Below are 22883 nucleotides of genomic sequence, written 5' to 3' on the forward strand. Positions count from 1 at the left end.
GAGAGGACATAAGAAGATTTAACACAAGAAAAGTAGAACAAGCATTAAGGGAAAACAAAGGATTTAAATCAGCAGCCATGAGCAGTAATACAGAAAGACAAATGATACTGAAACTGAAGAATAGTGATGGTGTACTTATAAACAGCAGAGAAGGCATAATTCAAATAGCAGAAGACTACTATAGAGAATTAATTTTCTATAGTTTAATTTAATTATAGTTTAATTTCCTTTTTTTTCATTTATTAATTATTATTATTTAGTTATTTATTTATTTATTTATTTTATTATTATTTTTTTTTATCATTGTGTTTTTTTTTTTTTTTTTTTTTTGGCTAGTGCAGCATAAGCCATAGGCTTTCTTGCACCATGCGGCCGCTACTAATACTAATTATGCAAGGAGCGAGGGAATGATGCCAGCAGTGGGGAAGATGGATTGCAAATTAGCAACACATATGACATACCCGATATTCTTCCTGATGAGGTAGAACATGCACTGAAGAAAATGAAGAATCAGAAAGCCCCGGGGGAAGATGAAGTTACTGTAGAATTTTTAAAATTGGGAGGAAGAGATATAACACAAAAACTGGCAAGGCTCTTCACAAAGTGCATTAGAAAAGGTGTGACACCTAAGCAGTGGAATAATGCAATCATTGTTTTGCTGCATAAGAAAGGAGATAAATCAGAAATTGGAAATTATAAACCAATTAGCTTGTTATCCCCCATCTACAAGTTGTTCACAAGGGTCATTACTAACAGATCAGAAAGAATACTTGATGAGAATCAACCGAAACAGCAAGCTGGCTTTAGGACAGGATTCTCAACTATGGATCATCTTCACGTAATATCACAGATAATGGAGAAAGCAAATGAATATAAAACACCATTATGCCTGGCATTTGATTCAATACAGCATAAGGCAATGTTTCGGGCACTGGAAAGACAAGGCATAGATATTCCACATATTATGATTTTGAAGAAAATATATGAGAATGCTACCTCCTTTATTAGACTAGACAAAGACAGTAGGAAATTTAAAATCGAGAAAGGAGTTTGACAAGGAGACACAATATCTCTGAAGCTGTTTACTGCTGCCCTTGAGGAAGCTTTCAGAAGATTAGACTGGTCACAGAAAGGAGTCAATGTACCTAAACCATTTACAATTTGCCGATGACATTGTGGTCATAAGCCACGACCCCAAAGAATTAGAGGAAAATCTTAATCAGTTATGCACAGTTAGTAAGGAATTTGGACTAAAGATGAATATGGCTAAAACAAAAATAATGATGAACAAATATGCAACAGAAAGGAAAATAATGATTGAAGGAGCAGTAACTGAAAAGGTGGAGTCATACTTATCTGGGACAAGTTATCAGCTGTAATAATGATAAATGGCTGGAAGTCAAGAGAAGAATAAATTTTGGATGGATGGCATTCAGGAAATATAGTCACATACGGAAGAGCAATATCCCAGTTTGTCTGAAACTGTAAAATAATGAACCAATGTATACCCCCACCATGACTTATGGAAGTGACACTTGGGCACTCACCAAAAGAATGTAACAAATTATACTGGGAATCAGACTGTTAGTTAAGAAGAGAAACACATGGATTAGGCAGCAAACTCAAGTAAAGGACATTCTTATTAAAACTAAAGAACGAAAATTGTCTTGAGCAGGACACATAGCTCGAAGACATGATGACAGATGGACTAAGAAAATAACAGAATGGTACCCAAGATGAGCTAGAAGAAAACCTGGAAGACAAAGGTGGAGATGGATAGATGAAATTCATGAGTTTGTGGGTAGTAAATGGATGGCCAGTGCTCAAAACAGAAGGAACTGGAAAGTTGCTGGAGAGGCCTTCATCCTGCAGTAGATTGAAAATGGCTGATGATGATGAAGATATAATTACAGCGCATAAGTATAAAATGCGTCTAACGTGTTCCTTTAAAATAATATACAGTGGATTCCGGTTATTTGGGCCACCGGTTAATCGGGGCAAATCTTAAAAAACGGAACCCAATCGAGAAAATAGCCAGAGTTTACTTCGCTTAATTGGGACAAAATGCCTTTTAATCAGGGCAGAAGACCGCAGCACTGAAGATTACCCTATGATTGTCTCTGACCGTACCACGTAGTTCGGTCGGATTTCTGGAGGTCACAAACTTAAAACAATTAGCAGTCACCTGTTTATTAGGCTTTTGTGTTAGTGAAATCTACCATAAACTGATAGTAAACACGATCTTATTGAATTTGCGATAATACCGACAGCTGGAATTCTGTGGGTTATTATGGTAAAATGTGTTTACACTTCTATGGAATCTTCAATCATATAAAAAAATAATTTTCAGAATCTTCTCTTCATTCCTATTTTTAAGGCTTCGTAATTTGTTATTCTGTTCTCACTTGCGCGTATCGTGTTACTTGAAATTTGTGTGTGCCATGTTCTTTGTTATTGATTGTTTATTTTTTTACTGTTTTAAATTTTAACCCCCACCCACAAATGACAGTGAACAGAAATGTCAACTAGTTTAGTTAGCATGTACATATTACAGTACATATTAATTCTTCCGATTATCACGTATATTCTTCCGAATTTCACGTATCATTTAATTTTTTAATTTGTAAGGTAACAAAGGGTAAATTTGTACTTAATATATCTTTACTTTTATAGCCTGTGGATAATATTCCTCCTATTTTCGCTAATTAGAATCGCTGTTTAATTGAATTAAAATTCAATTCACAAACGTGATCACAATGACGGGCGCTTATTACATATCGTATAGTGAACGGTACTTTACAATGGTGACTCCATCGTTAACGTGATTTGATTGTACAGTGAACCAATTGTAAAGGGGGGGGGGAGGGCATTGTATTTTTAACTATTTACGTGAAACTTCGGATAATTGGGACAGCCGCTTAATCGGGCCAAAATGCACTAGTCCTGATGTGTCCCAAATAACTGGAATTGACTGTATAAATATTTATTAACATTGGCATGTAGCTAAATGAACAGTAAAAGAGCATTTTCTAAATTAAAAATTGGTTATGATCAACTATTACTCAAGGAATGTTGCAATCTCTTTTAATTATGTCAATAGAAGAAAACACAATACCACTATTGCAAGACGTAACAGACAAATTTGGTAGGAGTTCCAAGGTACTAGAAAACAAATTACCCATTTAAGTGGTAAGTACAAACTACAGTTGAAGCTCTTTATAGCAACCCTCTTTTTAACACTACAACACGTTATAACGTCCTATGTGCTTGGCCCCACCCAATTTTTCATTAACCTAATACTATTTTACGTTCAGTATAATGATATCGAAAATTGGATTTCTCTATAACGATCATGAATTTCTACCTCTTAATCTGAATTTATACTTTTTTTATCAAATATTTGTGTTCAAAAATGACAGAACGCTCCAAATATATTGAAGTAATTGATGGGCTGACCGTGAGAAATCATTTAAGATTTCCCACGTTCTTTTCTCACAGTGCGGTAATGAAATAAACATCAGCTAGAAGTTCATTTCATTAGTTAGCGTGTATGTTTATTGGTAAAACTCCAAGAAAGTGGATAGCTAAGCCAATCACAGATAAAATTAGGATTTTGCAAGCTGTAGATAATGGTGAGCATTCTAAGAGTACTCTGTTCACTATTCTGAAAGATTGGAAAAATACTGAAAGTTTAAATAAATCTGCTGCACTGGGTAGGATTCGAGCATGAAAGGCGAAGTATCATCTTGAAAAGGTACTTTTGGAATTGCTAATGATGATGCGTGAAAATTATACATTCCCACAAATGATAATCTTTTAAAAGCTAAGGCTGAATCATTTGCACATTGATATGGATATTGAAGAATTTAAAAGTTCAGATGGATGGTTCCGGAAATTTAAGACTCGACATAGCCTGTCTTTCAAAAAAGTACAGCCATGGACATTAACGCTACAAAGGAATGGAGGGAAAATTGTTTAAAAAATGTTTTACTGATATAAGACCATAATGACATCTTCAGTGCTGATGAAACTGGACTCTTTTTAAATTGCTAACGGATAAAAAGTCAAACAACAGATTACTGTTCTCCTAGCAGCAAACATGTCTTGCACAGAGAAGCTTCCTCTTTTAATCACTGGGAAAGCCCAGAAGTCTCGATGATTTAAAGGTTTGAAGACATACCAACTATGTATCAAACAAACCAAAAGGCATGGATGAATGAGAAGAATAAAAAAATTTTGCTGTTTGTGGGTAACTGCACCCCTCATAGCCACGTAATCTTCCAAAAATCCCCATAACAGTAAAACTGGATTAGCCAACAGATTCCATATGCTGAAAATATCTAACTTTAGATTCAACACTGCAAAAATTCATAGAAATGAATGATCATATGTGGAGCAAAAATATATGTGACTGGACATGAAGGCGGCCTGAATGGTGACACCCTAATATTCTGTACAGTAATTTTTATTTTGTAACTATTTTTTCTGAATATTAAAATGTAGAAATAAAGTATATAAAATTGCTTTTTTATACCTTAGGTTTAACAAAACAAATGAAGTCTAAGATTAAACAATGAAAAATGCAATGAAATGGTAACTAAAGGATTCAGTAACAAAATAAAAGCATGAAATATGAACTCAGCAGCCAACATGTCACAGTACTCAACTTAATGAGTTTTACAAACTACATAAAATTTTTTAGTACTACTTAACGCAATTTGCAAGAATAAACAATTATAACTATCATCCTGGAGATCAATCCTTGTTATTTCCTTGCCTCCTGCATGCAACTTCCCCTTATGGAAAATTAGCTCGTAATTTAAGCTTTGCTTTTCAATAATGCATCTATTAAATAAAGTGAGAAAATTTTTGCATAAATCACTTTAATTAGCATGAACTTAATAACACTGGCAGCCGTGTTTAGGTCACTACAAACCGATGCTTATACGGTTAATAATAAAAACGAAAAATAAAATCACTCTGTGCTTAGTAATTTACTTAACAAAACAAAAAGAGGGCTACATCCTCTTAGTTTCAGAACTTAGAAAAATATTACAGGGGGGGTGGAAAGACAAGTTACCTATCAAGGGATCCAGACATTACTCTCTGTCCATCACTAGCAAAATGTAGACATGTCACAGTTTTGTGATGATGGGACATTTGTGACAGAAGACGACCAGCAATAGTGTCCCATACTTTAACATTATTACCACCTATGCATAAACAAATAAAATCATTTTTGTACCACAAATACACTGGAAATAACCTGTCAATAATAATATTGAATAAATTATTTTTAAACATGCAGTCAGTTTTGCTATAACATGGTACATGTGTACCTAAAAATCTCTGCGTCATGGTATTTTGCACATTAAAAACAACAGGGCTTATGGGAAAAATAGAAATGAGGCAGAGACCTCAAGAAAAAAAAAAAAAAAAAAGGTTCAGTATGGTAAGTAAAACACTAAAAAAAGTTAGAAACCCAATAAATTGCTAAAGCAGGTTTAAACATCTTAAATTTCTAATAAATATTACAGTAAATATAGCATTGTAAAATTAGATAGTATGAATCAGAGCTGTAATACTCAATATGTTCTACGTTGATAATAATATTAGTAAATTAATAAGAGGAGTTTACCTCAATATAGTACGTGGAACACTTCCGTATGATACCCTCCAGAAATTAAAACGGAAAAAACGAAAAAATCGACCACTTACCGGTACATTAAAGTAAAATATAAATAATTAAATAATCAATTTAACACAATTCAAAATCAATTCAAAACAATTAAAATTCAAATTAACGCAATTAAAAGAATCTAACGAAAATATTCAAAACGATTTTCCTTCCTGAAGCTGACAATGCTTTTCGACCGACTGTCGTGATCACAGGAATGAAAATTACCGAATCAGGCTAAACCTGCAACTTAAATAGTGATTATGTGTCTTCGCGCATGCGCGTAAAGGTCCACGCATCGGAGATCAAATATGGCCGCCGAACATTAACAGAATTCTCGTGTAATTTAATTTCAACGGTTTCTGCAATTAATAGTCGCGTATAATTACGTTGAACGTTAAGTATTTTGGCCTCGTTAAATAAAAAAGTATGTTTTTCGTTAATGGCATGAAAGGCTAATTCTGACGCTGCTGAACGAGAAGCACGAACAGAGGCTTCGTGTTGATTTACACGGATATTAAGAGAAAACCGCGTGGAACCCTGATAAGACGAGTCGCAATCACCGCAAGAAATGTTGTATACTAGATCATTAATTTGTGTTGCGAACGCCGAAAGAACCGAGCGATTGTTCAGTATAGTGTGTAACTTCCGTATAGGCCTAGCTATAATTTTAAATTCGGTATCTTTAAAGAATCTGTTAAGCTGTTTGTGCCACTGTTCAACATATGGGACAGAAATAAAGTATTTTTTGATATTACTATTGTTGATTGGTGCAGTATTTTGTATCCTATCCTTAGCTTGTACCCTAATTCGATTTATTGTGTTAATGGGATAACCCCTGTTCAAGAATCTGCTAGTTAATATTTGTATTTCTGAGTCTAAAGCAGAATCCGTCGTTGAATATTTATAGGCATTTAGAAATTGATTAAAGATAATCGATCTTTTGTAGGTGAACGGGTGGTAGCTATTATAATGTAGAAGCATACCGGTGTTTGTGGGTTTTCGATAGATGCTAAATTGTATTTTGTTCGAGTCCCGGGTAAGCGTGAAATTTAGAAAGTTTAATGACTTAGTATCCGTATCTTCCCTTTCCAGTGTAAATTTGAGTCTAGAATGAATATTGTTAAACGAATGTAAAATATCTTGGATAGTACTACTATCGGTAATAACTAGAACATCGTCTAAATACCTCCCATAGTATGTGATACGGGGACGAAAAGGTGTCAAATGTATCTGCTCAATCGTTGAGAGATAGATCTCTGACATTAAGCCACTCAGGCTCAAACCCATTGGTAATCCAAAAATTTGTTTGTACACCTTGTCTCGAAAGGTGATGTAGTTAGCCTCAACTAATAGTTTAATTAAGTGAAAAATCTCCTTTATAGGCAGCTTCGTATAATTAATCGGTGTCGAGTTTTTATTTAACATATCCCAAATAATATCTAATGTGTATTCAACGTTTACATTCGTATATAATGATGTAACATCTAATGAGAATAAATTGTCATTGTCGCCGAGTCTACAGTCTTTAAGATTATTAAATAATGTATCGTAATTCTTAATCCCAAATTGTATAACCTGTCTAAAAGGTTTTATAATGTTATATACATGTGTGGCTAAGGCTGAAAATGCCGAGTTCCTGTAGGAAACAATAGGTCGAATCGGAAATCCAGGTTTGTGTAATTTTACCTGACCAAAAAGTGCAGGAATATTGTATGTTCTGGACTTCAATTCCTTCAACTGAACCATAGTAATGTAGTCGTTTTTACGATATGTGGTTAACGTTTTATTGTATTGATTTACCAAATTGGTAAACGGTGTCGGGTCCACTTCACAATAAGTGGAGCTATCAGATACAACTGAATCTAACTTATTAATATAATCATGTTTATCTAGTATTACCACTGTATCTCCTTTATCTGCCCTCTGTATAATAATGTCCTTATTTTCTCGAAGTTCTCGTAAAGCTGAACTGTCATGTGTATTCAATTTAGGAAGTCGTGTTTCTTTTATGTTATTCACTACTTGGTTAACTTGTTGAATAAATACATCTTTTTGTGGAACACTACGAAGTCCAAATTCAAAATCAATTACGCATTGTTTTTTTGGCAGCTTTCGAGGTGGTAAATTATAATTTAATCCTTTGGATAAAAGTGAAATCTGGTCCTGCGATAGTGTACACGAGGAAAGATTTGTAACCTGTTGATATGTCGGTTCGTTGGATACTGGGTGAGGGGGTGTTCGTGAACTAGCCGACATATTCTGTGGTAGTGCGTTATGTGTCTGTGGGGGGGATGTCACCCAACTCGTGTGAAAAGCATTGTCAGCTTCAGGAAGGAAAATCGTTTTGAATATTTTCGTTAGATTCTTTTAATTGCGTTAATTTGAATTTTAATTGTTTTGAATTGATTTTGAATTGTGTTAAATTGATTATTTAATTATTTATATTTTACTTTAATTATTTATATTTTACTTTAATGTACCGGTAAGTGGTCGATTTTTTCGTTTTAATTTCTGGAGGGTATCATACGGAAGTGTTCCACGTACTATATTGAGGTAAACTCCTCTTATTAATTTACTAATATTATTATCAACGTAGAACATATTGAGTATTACAGCTCTGATTCATACTATCTAATTAATTTTCAAACTCTTATTGACTATTTCATTCACTTCCTGTCTCTCCAGTAGTATACAATCGATACACACAATTATGGGAGATTTTTTGAATGGCTTGGTACAAAATTACATTAAATCTACACTAAGGTACTCGGCCCAAAGTTACCTTATTTCTTTCCTAAAATATTGCCTTCAAAACAACATCGTTCCGAAGTTTGCCAGGGTAAATTTAAATCAAAAAATTTCAGGCATAAAACAACTATCACTGGCGACATCACGTAATATTGTTAAGCTTGCCTTAAAATCTCGATATTCGGATAAACAAAAATACCTTTCCCAGGTTAGGAAGCTTCGCGATAAATTAAAAAATTATCTACATCCGAACGATTGGTCTGTATTGAAGACCTCCATAGATTTGCGACGGGAAGCACAAGCCTCAGAAATAAAAAACAGACACGTTAATAAGTTGCAAACATTATCGAATAGTTCAAGACACGTTCATGCGAATTCTAACACATTGTCGCGAGCTTGCGACCAAGTTCACACGAGTTGGGTGACATCCCCCCCACAGACACATAACGCACTACCACAGAATATGTCGGCTAGTTCACGAACACCCCCTCACCCAGTATCCAACGAACCGACATATCAACAGGTTACAAATCTTTCCTCGTGTACACTATCGCAGGACCAGATTTCACTTTTATCCAAAGGATTAAATTATAATTTACCACCTCGAAAGCTGCCAAAAAAACAATGCGTAATTGATTTTGAATTTGGACTTCGTAGTGTTCCACAAAAAGATGTATTTATTCAACAAGTTAACCAAGTAGTGAATAACATAAAAGAAACACGACTTCCTAAATTGAATACACATGACAGTTCAGCTTTACGAGAACTTCGAGAAAATAAGGACATTATTATACAGAGGGCAGATAAAGGAGATACAGTGGTAATACTAGATAAACATGATTATATTAATAAGTTAGATTCAGTTGTATCTGATAGCTCCACTTATTGTGAAGTGGACCCGACACCGTTTACCAATTTGGTAAATCAATACAATAAAACGTTAACCACATATCGTAAAAACGACTACATTACTATGGTTCAGTTGAAGGAATTGAAGTCCAGAACATACAATATTCCTGCACTTTTTGGTCAGGTAAAATTACACAAACCTGGATTTCCGATTCGACCTATTGTTTCCTACAGGAACTCGGCATTTTCAGCCTTAGCCACACATGTATATAACATTATAAAACCTTTTAGACAGGTTATACAATTTGGGATTAAGAATTACGATACATTATTTAATAATCTTAAAGACTGTAGACTCGGCGACAATGACAATTTATTCTCATTAGATGTTACATCATTATATACGAATGTAAACGTTGAATACACATTAGATATTATTTGGGATATGTTAAATAAAAACTCGACACCGATTAATTATACGAAGCTGCCTATAAAGGAGATTTTTCACTTAATTAAACTATTAGTTGAGGCTAACTACATCACCTTTCGAGACAAGGTGTACAAACAAATTTTTGGATTACCAATGGGTTTGAGCCTGAGTGGCTTAATGTCAGAGATCTATCTCTCAACGATTGAGCAGATACATTTGACACCTTTTCGTCCCCGTATCACATACTATGGGAGGTATTTAGACGATATTCTAGTTATTACCGATAGTAGTACTATCCAAGATATTTTACATTCGTTTAACAATATTCATTCTAGACTCAAATTTACACTGGAAAGGGAAGATACGGATACTAAGTCATTAAACTTTCTAAATTTCACGCTTACCCGGGACTCGAACAAAATACAATTTAGCATCTATCGAAAACCCACAAACACCGGTATGCTTCTACATTATAATAGCTACCACCCGTTCACCTACAAAAGATCGATTATCTTTAATCAATTTCTAAATGCCTATAAATATTCAACGACGGATTCTGCTTTAGACTCAGAAATACAAATATTAACTAGCAGATTCTTGAACAGGGGTTATCCCATTAACACAATAAATCGAATTAGGGTACAAGCTAAGGATAGGATACAAAATACTGCACCAATCAACAATAGTAATATCAAAAAATACTTTATTTCTGTCCCATATGTTGAACAGTGGCACAAACAGCTTAACAGATTCTTTAAAGATACCGAATTTAAAATTATAGCTAGGCCTATACGGAAGTTACACACTATACTGAACAATCGCTCGGTTCTTTCGGCGTTCGCAACACAAATTAATGATCTAGTATACAACATTTCTTGCGGTGATTGCGACTCGTCTTATCAGGGTTCCACGCGGTTTTCTCTTAATATCCGTGTAAATCAACACGAAGCCTCTGTTCGTGCTTCTCGTTCAGCAGCGTCAGAATTAGCCTTTCATGCCATTAACGAAAAACATACTTTTTTATTTAACGAGGCCAAAATACTTAACGTTCAACGTAATTATACGCGACTATTAATTGCAGAAACCGTTGAAATTAAATTACACGAGAATTCTGTTAATGTTCGGCGGCCATATTTGATCTCCGATGCGTGGACCTTTACGCGCATGCGCGAAGACACATAATCACTATTTAAGTTGCAGGTTTAGCCTGATTCGGTAATTTTCATTCCTGTGATCACGACAGTCGGTCGAAAAGCATTGTCAGCTTCAGGAAGGAAAATCGTTTTGAATATTTTCGTTAGATTCTTTTAATTGCGTTAATTTGAATTTTAATTGTTTTGAATTGATTTTGAATTGTGTTAAATTGATTATTTAATTATTTATATTTTACTTTAATGTACCGGTAAGTGGTCGATTTTTTCGTTTTTTCCGTTTTAATTTCTGGAGGGTATCATACGGAAGTGTTCCACGTACTATATTGAGGTAAACTCCTCTTATTAATTTACTAATAGCATTGTAAAATATACATACTGATATTTCTGTTCAATGACATTTTTTTTTGGATTGTAAAATTTAAAACGGTAAAAAAGAGAAGCAATCAATAATAACAAACACAGCATGCACAAATGAGATATGGAGTAACAAGTTTATGAAGGTTAAAACATAGGAATGAAGAGAAGATTCGAAGAATTTGTTTTTTTATATGATTGAAGGTTTCAGGGAAGGGGAAACACATTTCAACTATAATAACGTAAAAACACACAGAATTCCAGCTATTGGTATTATCGCAAATACAATAAGATCAAGTTTACTACCCATTTATAATTAGATTTCACTAACAGAAAATCCCAATAAACAGGGAACTGCAAATTTTTTTATGGTAGTGACCTCCAGAAATGTGCTCCTCTGCTGAAGCTATCATGCCTCATGAAATGTCTGAACAGAAAAATGTGAGCTTCTGAAAACACGAGTCCACCTACAATATCACCTATTATCTCGTGAATACAGCGAATGACAACAGTATATCTCCGATCAATATGGCGCCTCCGTAGCCAGGTGGGAAGGAGCGGCAGTGCGTAGCACACGTTTCTTGATTAGACCGGGGTTCGAGCCCGTCACCACCAAATACGGAAGATACGGAAAGGTCAGGGAATGACCACCGCATATCCCGGAGCAATATGGCCTTAGTCGCTAATGCTCCTAAAACACCAAATAACAACAACCAATTAATACAACTACAGTAAATAAGAAATATAGCTCACACATTTGACGTTTGACATTTTTTTAACTTCATAAACTTGTATGTATTGCTGCACAAGTTGGTACATTTAGACAGGTGCCAGGTTTTGTGTTCGCCCAGTGTTACTCTCAGATGAAATCGTGCACAAGCCAATGCAAAAATTGCATTATACTCCCACTGCTCCCTAATATATCAGTTGCATTGAACAAATTTACGTTGCTAAAATGTGCTTTATAGCAGAACTGACTGTATGTTTAAGGCTGGAGAAATATACAGTTTAACTTTCTAACATCAGAAATAAGACACTATACCTCTACATAGCAAAAACATTTCTATGACAAAGTCAAGGTTATTGCATATATTTTTTTCCAAGTCACATGATTGAAGTAGTGAGGATCCATTTGTTTATGATAAAATCAAGGGTTATTTGACTTCATCATAAGAATATTTTTGTTCTATGCAATAGAATGCTATATTTAAGTAGAAATTGCTAATATATAGAAATCGGAATAAAATCTTAAATTGTGGATGAAATGGAATGCAATCTATAAGGTGCAGGTTCTTCAAACATTTGTATAGGATATGTGTTAATCAGCAAACACCGATTATCAAAAGCAGTGTCCAGTTCTTTTAAAAATTGCCAATTTTCAGTCACGCTGTTGGGGTTGTTTATGGGACACATTCTGACACAGTTATTCAGAAGCAACACACAGCACATACACACCACACCAAGCGCAACTCCATGCTGTAGGCACAGACAATTTTCCCCACAAACTAAAATGTGCCCTTTCTGGGTTCTGAAACCCAGTTTCACAGAATTAAGTTAGCACAGTTCTGATATATATATATATACATCACACTGGGCATAAGTTTGCTGTTATGCTGTAGAAAGGTCATACCAATCCTTGCTTAGTGGATAACATTATAAGTTTGTATTAAAATTACACCATTAGTTAATTATAATTAGCCTTTAATCTATTCAAAAAATTTCTTTAACTTACCATTTCTAAATCAGAATAGTGAACATTTAGATTTAATTTATCTACCACATTATTGCAGAATAACAGTTTGCCAGGTGGAACCCTTGAAATCCATATATAAGCAGTGGCAAACTCAAAGTTGCTTTTTTTTTTTTCTTTTCTTGCCAGCTGGCACATGTTGTATGGGTTCTGGAGATATCTGGTAAATACTGTATTTTATTAAACTATGTATGTATTTTACTGAATTATCTGATGCACACCCATAGAGTTTCAAGCTCCAATCCCAGTTTGCTGTAAATACCAATTTATAGTAAACTGTGTTTGAAACTTTAATTATATGTTAAAAGTAAAAAATTAACATTCAGTCACACATTATCAGAAAAAAAAAACCAAAAAACTGTTATTGGCACAACAAAAACAGGTATGTACAAGTCATTTATTTTGTTTGGCCATCTATCCATTCAAAGTTCCTGAAGAGTAACGGAGAAAGATGGACACGTGGATGAATGGATCTTTCTTTTCTTTTTATTAATTCTAGATAGTTTAGTTTTAAGTGTTAGATTAGTATATATTTAGCATTGGTGATTAAGTCTTTTTAAACCTAGGCATATACGTTGCCACTAAAATTGCTTGTCAGCACCATTAGGCTAAAAATGACCGAAATGCAACCATACTATACCTGCATCTTCTCCATGAAATCAGATCCATTATAAATTATATAGGATGAATAAAAATGAATAAAGGCAAAACATTTGCATATATATAAATCTTAACTGTAATAAGAGCATTAACTCTACATATCAAAGGCACACTCCTAACAATCCATGATAAATAGGACTATTTAGTTGTAATAATAACAAAATAGATAGTGTGTGTGTGTGTGTGTGTGTGTGTGTGCGCGCGTGCGTATGAGATATAAGGAAAATAAGAGAGTAAAAAAAGAATATAAATTTAATCAAGAAAGAATATAGCCATATAATACATTCAATCAAGAAGGGACATTGGTGTACAACTCACAACCCACTAGTGACATCTAATGGGGAAAAAAAAAAAAAATGCATACATCGTATAGAAAACATCATACATAGTATGTAACCATACGCTATCCTCCAACGCATGCTATTTACAGAATATACAAATCTCGATAGCGAGAAATGAAATTAGCAGAAAATTCATGTCAAAGTTGAAATAGATTTGGACAAAATATAAAAGGAGACATAGAAATAAATCAGATGAAGGAATCCACTGGAAATTTAATCAGACGTAAACCAATTGTACCCTGCTTCAGAATAATTTTGAGAGATCTCAATATAATACAACAAAAATGCAACAAAAAACACACAATGTGTAAGGGTAGTAAAAGTTTAACCTGTTTACATAATCAAGCTAGGAGTGTTGTTAACAAACTGAGTGAATTTTAGCTGTAAGTCTCCTAAATCAGATAATGTTGAACTAAATGGGATGTTGTGTCATCCTGAAACTAGCGATGAGGAATTTCATTATGGCAAAACTTGTTCCGGAGAAACAGAGAGGAACACAGGAAAAGGATGGGGAGGGGGAAATGTTATGCTCTTTTCAAAAGTGAATTGAAAGCAGTGAGACTGTTACCCGAGCCTGATCAAGCCCAAGTGAATATAGCACGAGTATGGTAAAGTTGGCTACTAATAATATAAAACTGATAGCTGTGATATGCTACAAGCCTAATGATTATGGGACATATGATCAAAATCTGTTTAAGTACCACTGAATGGTACTTAAGCAAGGGTGAATGCCTTTTGTGATAAGCATTATATCAAGCTGGATTTTTTTTTTTTTTTTTTTTAAAACCCAGATGAATGTTACTACATAGAAAGTACAAGAGGCCCAAACATCCTTGACTTGGTTCTCACAAGGATTATCAAAGATTTGAAAGTGCAGCAACCAGCAAGTATTTCGATCAATGCAACAGGAGCATATAACGTTAAATTATGCAATTAATTTTTGCTCTGGATTGCTTAAGTCACATTTATAAATAACAGAAAATTTTATAATATTGCGAAGTATTACACTTCCCCACCCGGTGACTTCATAATGCCACCCATCTGACAAAATTTTCTGGGGAGAACACTGACCAACTTCCAATAGGTTTCAGATGGAATTTGTCTCCATTCTTCCTAAAAAGCAGTTGCCAGAGCTAGCCTAGAAGAAAGTCATCATAGCTGCAGCCTAATCTGACACTCCAGTTTATTCTACAGGTGTCTAATGGAATTGTGATCCAGTATCTGAGCCAGACAGTCCAACTTTGATGCCACTGTCACAAACCAGCCTTGTATGATGCTAGCCATATGACATGGGGAATTGTTTTGCTACATGGACTGTGGTGTAGATAGCACATTATTCAAAATGTTCAAACAGGTCAAGGAGTAAAGGTTTCAGGCTCACCTACCAACGGTTCAGTCTGAACCAGCTGAAATAGACCCATATTATTAGACCACATCCACCCATCTTCATGACTGAGATGACACTCCAATGGGAACAATTTCCACACCCAAAGATACTTGCTGGTTGTTTGTTGTTTGGTTTTTAGGTGCATTAGCAACTAAGGCCATATTGCTCCAGGATATGCGGTGGTCATTCCCTGACCTTTCCACATCCTCCGTATTTGGTGGTGACGGGCTCGAACCCCGGTCTAATCAAGAAGCGTGTGCTACGCACTGCTGCTCCTTCCCACCTGGCTACGGAGGCGCCAATATACCTGCTGGAATCAAACACTGTGCAACAATATTTATCATTTCATAGCACCTTCTGTTTCCACTGTTCTCAAGTCCTTAAATGTTAGGAATGGCGTCACTCCAAATGCCATTTCACAGCGGTGACCATGATTGCTGGCTCATACACAGCTGCCCTATCACTGAACTCAAAGCTACTGCATTTCTTAAAGATGGTTGAAAAACTGACAGATGACTCACTCTGTTGCTATAGAAAGTATTATGCATGCCAGTACTTGTCAAGTTTGTGTTGCGTAAACAGTTTTTTTTACCTATGTGTCACTGACGATCGTTTGAAGCAAGTATTGTGGGACATACAGATTGAACAGTGATATGAAATTTGTTATTGTATCAGATGGGGCTCAAATGCATTGAAAACAGTTAAAGAGATGAATGAATCATGTGGTATTGAGTGTCTTGATAGGATTGGCCATATTTAAATGCCACAAGCGATTCAGTGAAGACTGAGTAAGTTGCAGATGGCCCAAGGCCTGGTCAGCCTTCTTCCTCAACAACTCCTGAGCAAATTGAAAAAAACCCAGTAGATATTGGATGAAGACAGGTGAATTACAATGCGTGAATTAGCCATTGGAATGTCCATTTCATAAGGTAGTGCTTACTCTTAAAAGAAACCCCGTTTGCGGGTATATACACTGGTGTTCAAAGAAAGTGCATCACCTAGGAATTTGATATTTCTAACCCTTTTTCAAGATGGTATGTTACATTAATGACTAGAATCACAAATAAAAATATAAACAAAAGATACATAAAAGGAGGAACCTTTTATAAACTGCAGGTGACCTACTCCACGATATGAAATGCACCCCATATCATTTGGCTGGTAGGGAATTTCACTGTAGACACCATACAGTCTGGATGGCATTCTTCATGTCTACGGCGAATCGCTTGTCTCCCATCAGAGCCATGCAGGTTGAATTTATTCTCATCCGAGAAAATAACTGACTTCCATTCCTCGGGGGTCCATTTGACATGCTCCTTACACCAAATTAATCGGACCCTTTTCATTTTTCGTCCAAGGAGGGGCTTCTTCTTAGGACGATGGGCTACAAGTCCATTTTTGAAGAGGCGTCTTCTGACTGTTACTGCCGCTCCTGTATGTTCTTCCCATTCTCGTTTCAGTTCAGACGAAAAGAGAATGGGAAGAACATACAGGAGTTTTTAAGGTATAAATACTCCAGTATGTGCTTTACGGTTTTTAAGGCATAAGCGCTTCAAAACGCAGTCCTGTTTTAGCATAGAGACTTGTTTGCATCAGGTTCCATTTTTCCTATCAGCAGAATCATTATTCTTGAGTTTGGAGAGAAATCTATTCAATGTCGACTGATTACAAGACACTATAAGCAATATGATGGGAAGAACATCCTTCCTCATGTAAAGCAACAATAGCACACTTTCTTTGTGGCATCAACTGCACGTAACTTGCTATTCTGACACAAGCAAGGAATGACTGCAACTCTTGCAGAACGTGCTAATATAACTGAAAGTAACAGCTGATGCAATATTACGTCATCACATATGTGTGTCAATCTTATCTGATGCAATCTGTAGAAATACTGCCATTTACTTATGTTATTCGGATGACAATTACAATTTTAAGGGGTGATGCACGTTCTTTGAACACTAGTAAATAAAAAAATATATAAATGCTTCATTTTCTGAAAATTATATTGCAGTCATAGCAACAGTTATTTAAATAAAAATACAATATTACACTAATTTTCTTTTATAATAAAGAAAATTAAAGTGAAACTAAACTTAGTTGAAGTATGAAGTGCTACAAGTTCAAATCTCTATTTCAACAGGTAGCATTATTAACTTCTGAAGTCATGATTAAATTATGAACATTTGAAACAATCCAAGCAAAAACATAGATTAGATGTTGTGTATTAAGAACTTTCATGTAAAGGAACCAGTAGGTGGCAGTGACCATAGTATATTTTTATATACCCAGTATCAAGAGTCAATTATCGGAGGGGGCAGGGGCACACAGAAGCTTACCATATCTTTGCATTCACATGTGAATGTAGATGCAAAATATTTCTTCAGTTATAAAATAATTTAACTGAGAGTTAGATCATTTTATGATAACTGAAAGGCATCTGGAACAGAAACTGCTGAAGCTAAAAGTAAATAACTCACCTGTGTCTGATGGAATCTAACCAATTATATTAAAAGGATCAGCAAAAGAGGTAAGCAAACCTTTATCCATAATTATTAGTGCATTCTTTGATTTCAGGGATGTCCCTACAAACTGAAGATGTACAAATGGCTCCCACTCACAAAGGATGAATGACTAATTACAGACGTATAAGATTTACTTCTGTAAAAGTAATAACTATAAAAACTACTATACTGTCGCAGAGGTTTCTGATCAATCTTTATTAGCTAATATAACAAGGTAATCACAAAATAAAGAATTGAATGCATAAAATAGCAAATTGGTGGCAGACCATATTATGCCCCTGTGTAGGCTGCCGTAGCCTAGTGGTCAGGTGCACGGGTGCATAAGTACACGTGCCTTGAATGACTGGGGTTCAAGCTTGTGACTGCTGAATACGGTGCTGTTTCTTGTATTATTCTGTGTATCTTGTAAACTCCTCTGACCGTTTGGTCGTCCTGGAGTATAAACAGAAAATTTATTTATTATTATTTATGTAAAATGTAGTTCACGGGCCAATCTGCATGTTGAGTGAGCTGAAAACCAGAATAATTCACTTGAAGAGACTTTTATAAATTTCTCTAGTCACTGATAGAACTAAAACTAGAGCTTACAACACTGAGATTCCCTTATCACGGTAATTTTTTTCTGATATTCAAATCCCGGTATTAATACAAAAATACAGGTTTTTCAGTACTAATTTAAAAAAATAACTGTTTATGATTTATTCACATAAAGGTTATAAAATCGAAAACAATAGATCATTAATACTGCTGAATTTGCAAATGAGGGATTGTTATACACAGTACAAATGCAAAATCATAAAAATATATTTCTCTCAGTAAGTATAGTGTGTGTGGAAGTAAAGCACTTAAGGAATAGCGAAAACATTATTTCAGAAATATTTCCATTAGTGGCAGTAGGCCTGGTAATGCAATTAAGGAATATGGTGAACAATGTTATGGCAGGTGCGGAAGGGTTAAAATTAAAAGCTTCTGAACAATAGTTTAATCCCTCTATTACACCGCTACATGAGGATATGACACAGTGCATTTTGGGAAAGAGTGTCGGTATGGAGCAGTTCCAAGGTATTGTAAACAGGCGATCTAGAGGTCATTTTGTTATTTGGTTTTTTTTAAGAGCATTAGCAACTAAGGCCATATTGCTCAGGGATATGCAGTGGTCATTCCCTGACCTTTCTGCATTCTCCGTATTTGGTGGTGACGGGCTCGAACCACGGTCTAATCAAGAAGCGTGTGCTACGCACTGCTGCTCCTGCTCACCTGGCTATGGAGGCGCTGGCGATCTAGAGGTAAAAGATGAGAGCGTTTCATTGTGTGGGAAAAATATTCTGTTTTTCCTATTTTTCCCACCAAAGGACGAAGAGTGAGTTTAAAGAATAACACCGTGATTGAGTCGGGTTTAAATTAGATAGGGAGAGATACGTAAATGCATGCAAACCCCGTTGGGGTTTGCACATAAGCTTGCATATAAAAAAGTAGTACAAGGGTCGATTGTAATTTGCAATCAATTCAATAAATAAATAAAGGAGAAGGAAATAAATAAGGTGCTCGCACCAAAACAGGGGTTTGCGGTTGTTGTTTGGAGGGGTTGCAGACTTCCTGTGGTACTGGGTTCAGTTCAGTTCCAGTTCTGGGAGTGTCCATCTATATAGTGAAGGGTTCCACCGGGCATGTTCCTGTGCTAGAAATTAATCCTGAAGTTGAATAACAAGCCAGTCAGATAGTGCCCTGGCTTCTACTACTGCTGTAGTAATTCCATTTAGTATTAACAGAGGACTGTTCTCGAAATCCTGAAATAAGACAGTACTGGAAGAGCTATACAGCTGAGATGCAGAGTTAAACTAAGAAGAGAGAGAGAGAGAGAGAGAGAGAGAGACACCATGGAAGGAACCCGCACAAAGGAATCCTACTGTGGAAGAGAAGGAAGGCAAGTCCTCTGAACTGTGTTGTTTTGGAAATGGTACTTAGATAAAGTGGGAGATTATTTTAGACTAAGGTTGAAGTAACACAAGAAATAAGGAAATGTTTAGTATTGAGTTGGTTTATTGGTCGAAGTTGTAAAGAAAATAGATATTGCTAAATTAAGAGAGATTACATGGAATTGTTAGCATTAAGTTAGCGACTTATGGACTGCTGTTGTGAAGAGAACTGATATTGGTGATTAAGAGAAATATGAGGAAGTGATTAAGATTGAATTAGTTTAGTGTTTGAAGCTGTAGAGAGAGTTGAGATTGTTAATTGAGAGAAATTTTATGGAAATAATAGCATGTATTAACAGATTAAATGAGAAAAATAAATAGATTAGATGTAAATGACTCTTGTTTTATATTTGTGTCATTACTCTTGAGAAACTGACAGCTCACATATAATATATATACTCGTGTGTGTGTGTGGGGGGGGGGGAAGAATATTCCTCAGCTCCTGGAAATTCTCATTTTTTAACGCAGTTAGGTAGCTTGTGGGGCTTAGTGCTTGAGGGGAGCTGCTGTACAAAAATCATAACAATGGCCACTGATGGTGATACTAAGGTACAGGAAAATAAAAATTAATAAATAAATAAATTACCCCCCCCCCACAACTTAGATTTGGTTTCCTCACCAAGCTTAACTGTCAGTCCCTTTCTTTCGTTAATACGGATATACACAGTACTGCCACAAATACTATCACATGTGTTACTACATCTAACCACAAAATAAAAAGACACAGGAACTCAAAACTCCATGGGTTTATTCTTGAACACCCAACAAATGAAACAACACAACGCTCATTCAAAATGTCCCTCCCCACTGTATTTTTACACAAGACCTCAAACGTTAGGGCCAATCATCAATAGAAGTACATACAACATCCAGAGGGAAATTGGCCGCCACAGCACGCTCCAGTGATTGCTAGCAGGGAAAAGGAGGTGATTATCCCTCTGTATAAGGCAATGGTCAGGCCACGCCTTGAGTACTGCGTACAGGTCTGGAGGCCTCATTTTAGGAAGGATGTAGATTTACTTGAGCGTGTACAGAGAAGGGCAACAAGATTGGTGAGGGGAACGAAGGGATCCTCTTACCAAGAGAGGCTTAAGTTCTGCAAATTGCAGTGGCACCTGCAATTTGCAGGCACCTGCGCGGTGATCTGATTGAGGTATATAAGGCCTTGAATGGGTTGAGCACACTGAATTCTGATGGGATCCTTCCACTTGTTCAGATTACGAACCTAAGGGGGCATAAATACAAATTAAGAAAAGACAGATGTAGAATAGATGTGCGGAAATTTGCCTTTAGCCAGCGGGTGGTTAATTGCTGGAACAAACTTCCATCTGTCGTTGTGGAAGTTGATAGGTTGAATAAATTTAAGGAGGAACTGGACAGGCATTTGGAGGGAATGGTGTGATTTTTTTTTTTGGCTGATGCTGCATAAGCTCATACATTTGCTTTCTTGCATCACATGCCACTACTACTACTACTACTACTCTCCAATGTGGTATGCCTTTTACCATATTTCATCCCTTCCAAAATAGCACACAAACGGTAATCATGTGGATTAAGATCTGGGCTGCCAGGAAGCCATTCGTCATGCTTGATGAACTCAGGCACATTCTCCATCAGCCATGTTTGGGTGATCTTTGCCTTGTGGGCAGGCACTGAGTCCTGTTGGAAGATCCATTGCTACACATTGAAGAGTCTTATTGAGGGGTCTCACACGTGGCTCCAGAATATCATCCAGATACACCCCTGCACTGGTTTTCACCCCCTGAACACAAAAATGCATCTTTGTTACACCTTTGTGATGCTGGATGATGACCCCCCTTCAATCCTTCTAATGGCCTGACATGCCTCTGCAGAGCCATGGGCACATACCTTGTCATTTTGACAGTTGTAACTCTCCTGAAGAGTAAAAAATCTTTTCATCTGTGAAGAGTATGTCAATGCTTGCCATTTGTGTACCGATGCTGCAGTGCCCCAGATCTTTTTTGCCTCCGTTCCAACAGAACTGGAGTTATGAACTGTCCTGTTTTCATAGGGGATTCCTATGAATTCTGTTCTCCAACGCCTTGATAGTTGCATGGGTCCTCACAGTTCTTGGGCGGCCAGACCAGGGCCTGTCATCAATTCTCTGTTGTTCATTGTGCCCATCAATTGCCCCTGTAGACAAATCTTCAGCTTATTCCAAGTGGTTTCCGAAATTTGAAAATTGTAGGTGCATCATGTCCTGCCTTATGAGGACCTATGACAGTAGTCCTGTTTTCTTTTATCTCCCCATTCCTTTTCACCGGCTTCCTTTACTAGTTGATGATACCTGTTAAAGAAACCCACACATTAGTACTACACATGATGCAAAATCCACAGCTCTGTGATATGATTTTTTATTTTTACAGGAATCTTAATTTTGTGACAGTATTTACGGCAGTACTATGTAGTGCCATAAAAAGTCAAAAAGGAAATAAGATTTTTTGAAGACGAGGGAATAAGGGGGGGGGGTTAAACTGCAACAAGTCTACAACTATCTCAGTACAAAGCACCAACCAGCACAGAATCCAAAAGGATGTTTTCTGCTGCTAATTAAATATGTACCAAAATTAGATCCAGTTTAAACGATAACACTATTGAGTTTCTTAAGAGCTCACTTTATTCAGACAGGTAGTGTGGATGCTTATTTTTTTTGTTTTTAGAATAACTGTATGTTTCATAATTTTTGCTAGATTATTTATTATAGTAATAAAAGTTTGATTTAAAACATGAATTCAAGAATTACTTGTTTTTTCCTTACTTTATTGCACCTAATTGTCATCAAAATTTATTGTGAAAAATGTTTTTTTGGAATACTGGTATTGTGAGCCTTAACTAAAACCCAGACTTTACTAAACAAGTAACAAGTTGTGAAACCATTACTGTCAACAGAGGACTTGTGGTTTGGTGTTGGGACCCTTACTGTTTTAAATATTTTTCAAACAATATTGAAGTAGGCATATAATTTTAAGGTCTAAGTGATACAGAGCTAGGCAGAGTAGTTAATGACA

At 35.8% G+C, this 22883-nt stretch overlaps 1 protein-coding gene across 1 annotated transcript in view; it reads right to left on the reverse strand.

The window, feature by feature from the left end:
* LOC150083245 (U3 small nucleolar RNA-associated protein 15 homolog) overlaps positions 1–22883 on the reverse strand; it is a 192624-nt gene that overhangs the window by 70778 nt on the left and 98963 nt on the right. Inside the window, exon 6 of the mRNA XM_090378448.1 lies at positions 5081–5213. Within this exon, the coding sequence (XP_090234574.1) occupies positions 5081–5213 (133 nt within the window). The remainder of the gene's footprint in view (positions 1–5080; positions 5214–22883) is intronic.

Source organism: Mastigoproctus giganteus, chromosome 7 (assembly GCF_048544385.1).
Source record: "Mastigoproctus giganteus isolate SK-2022 chromosome 7, ASM4854438v1, whole genome shotgun sequence".
Taxonomy (NCBI): domain Eukaryota; kingdom Metazoa; phylum Arthropoda; class Arachnida; order Uropygi; family Thelyphonidae; genus Mastigoproctus; species Mastigoproctus giganteus.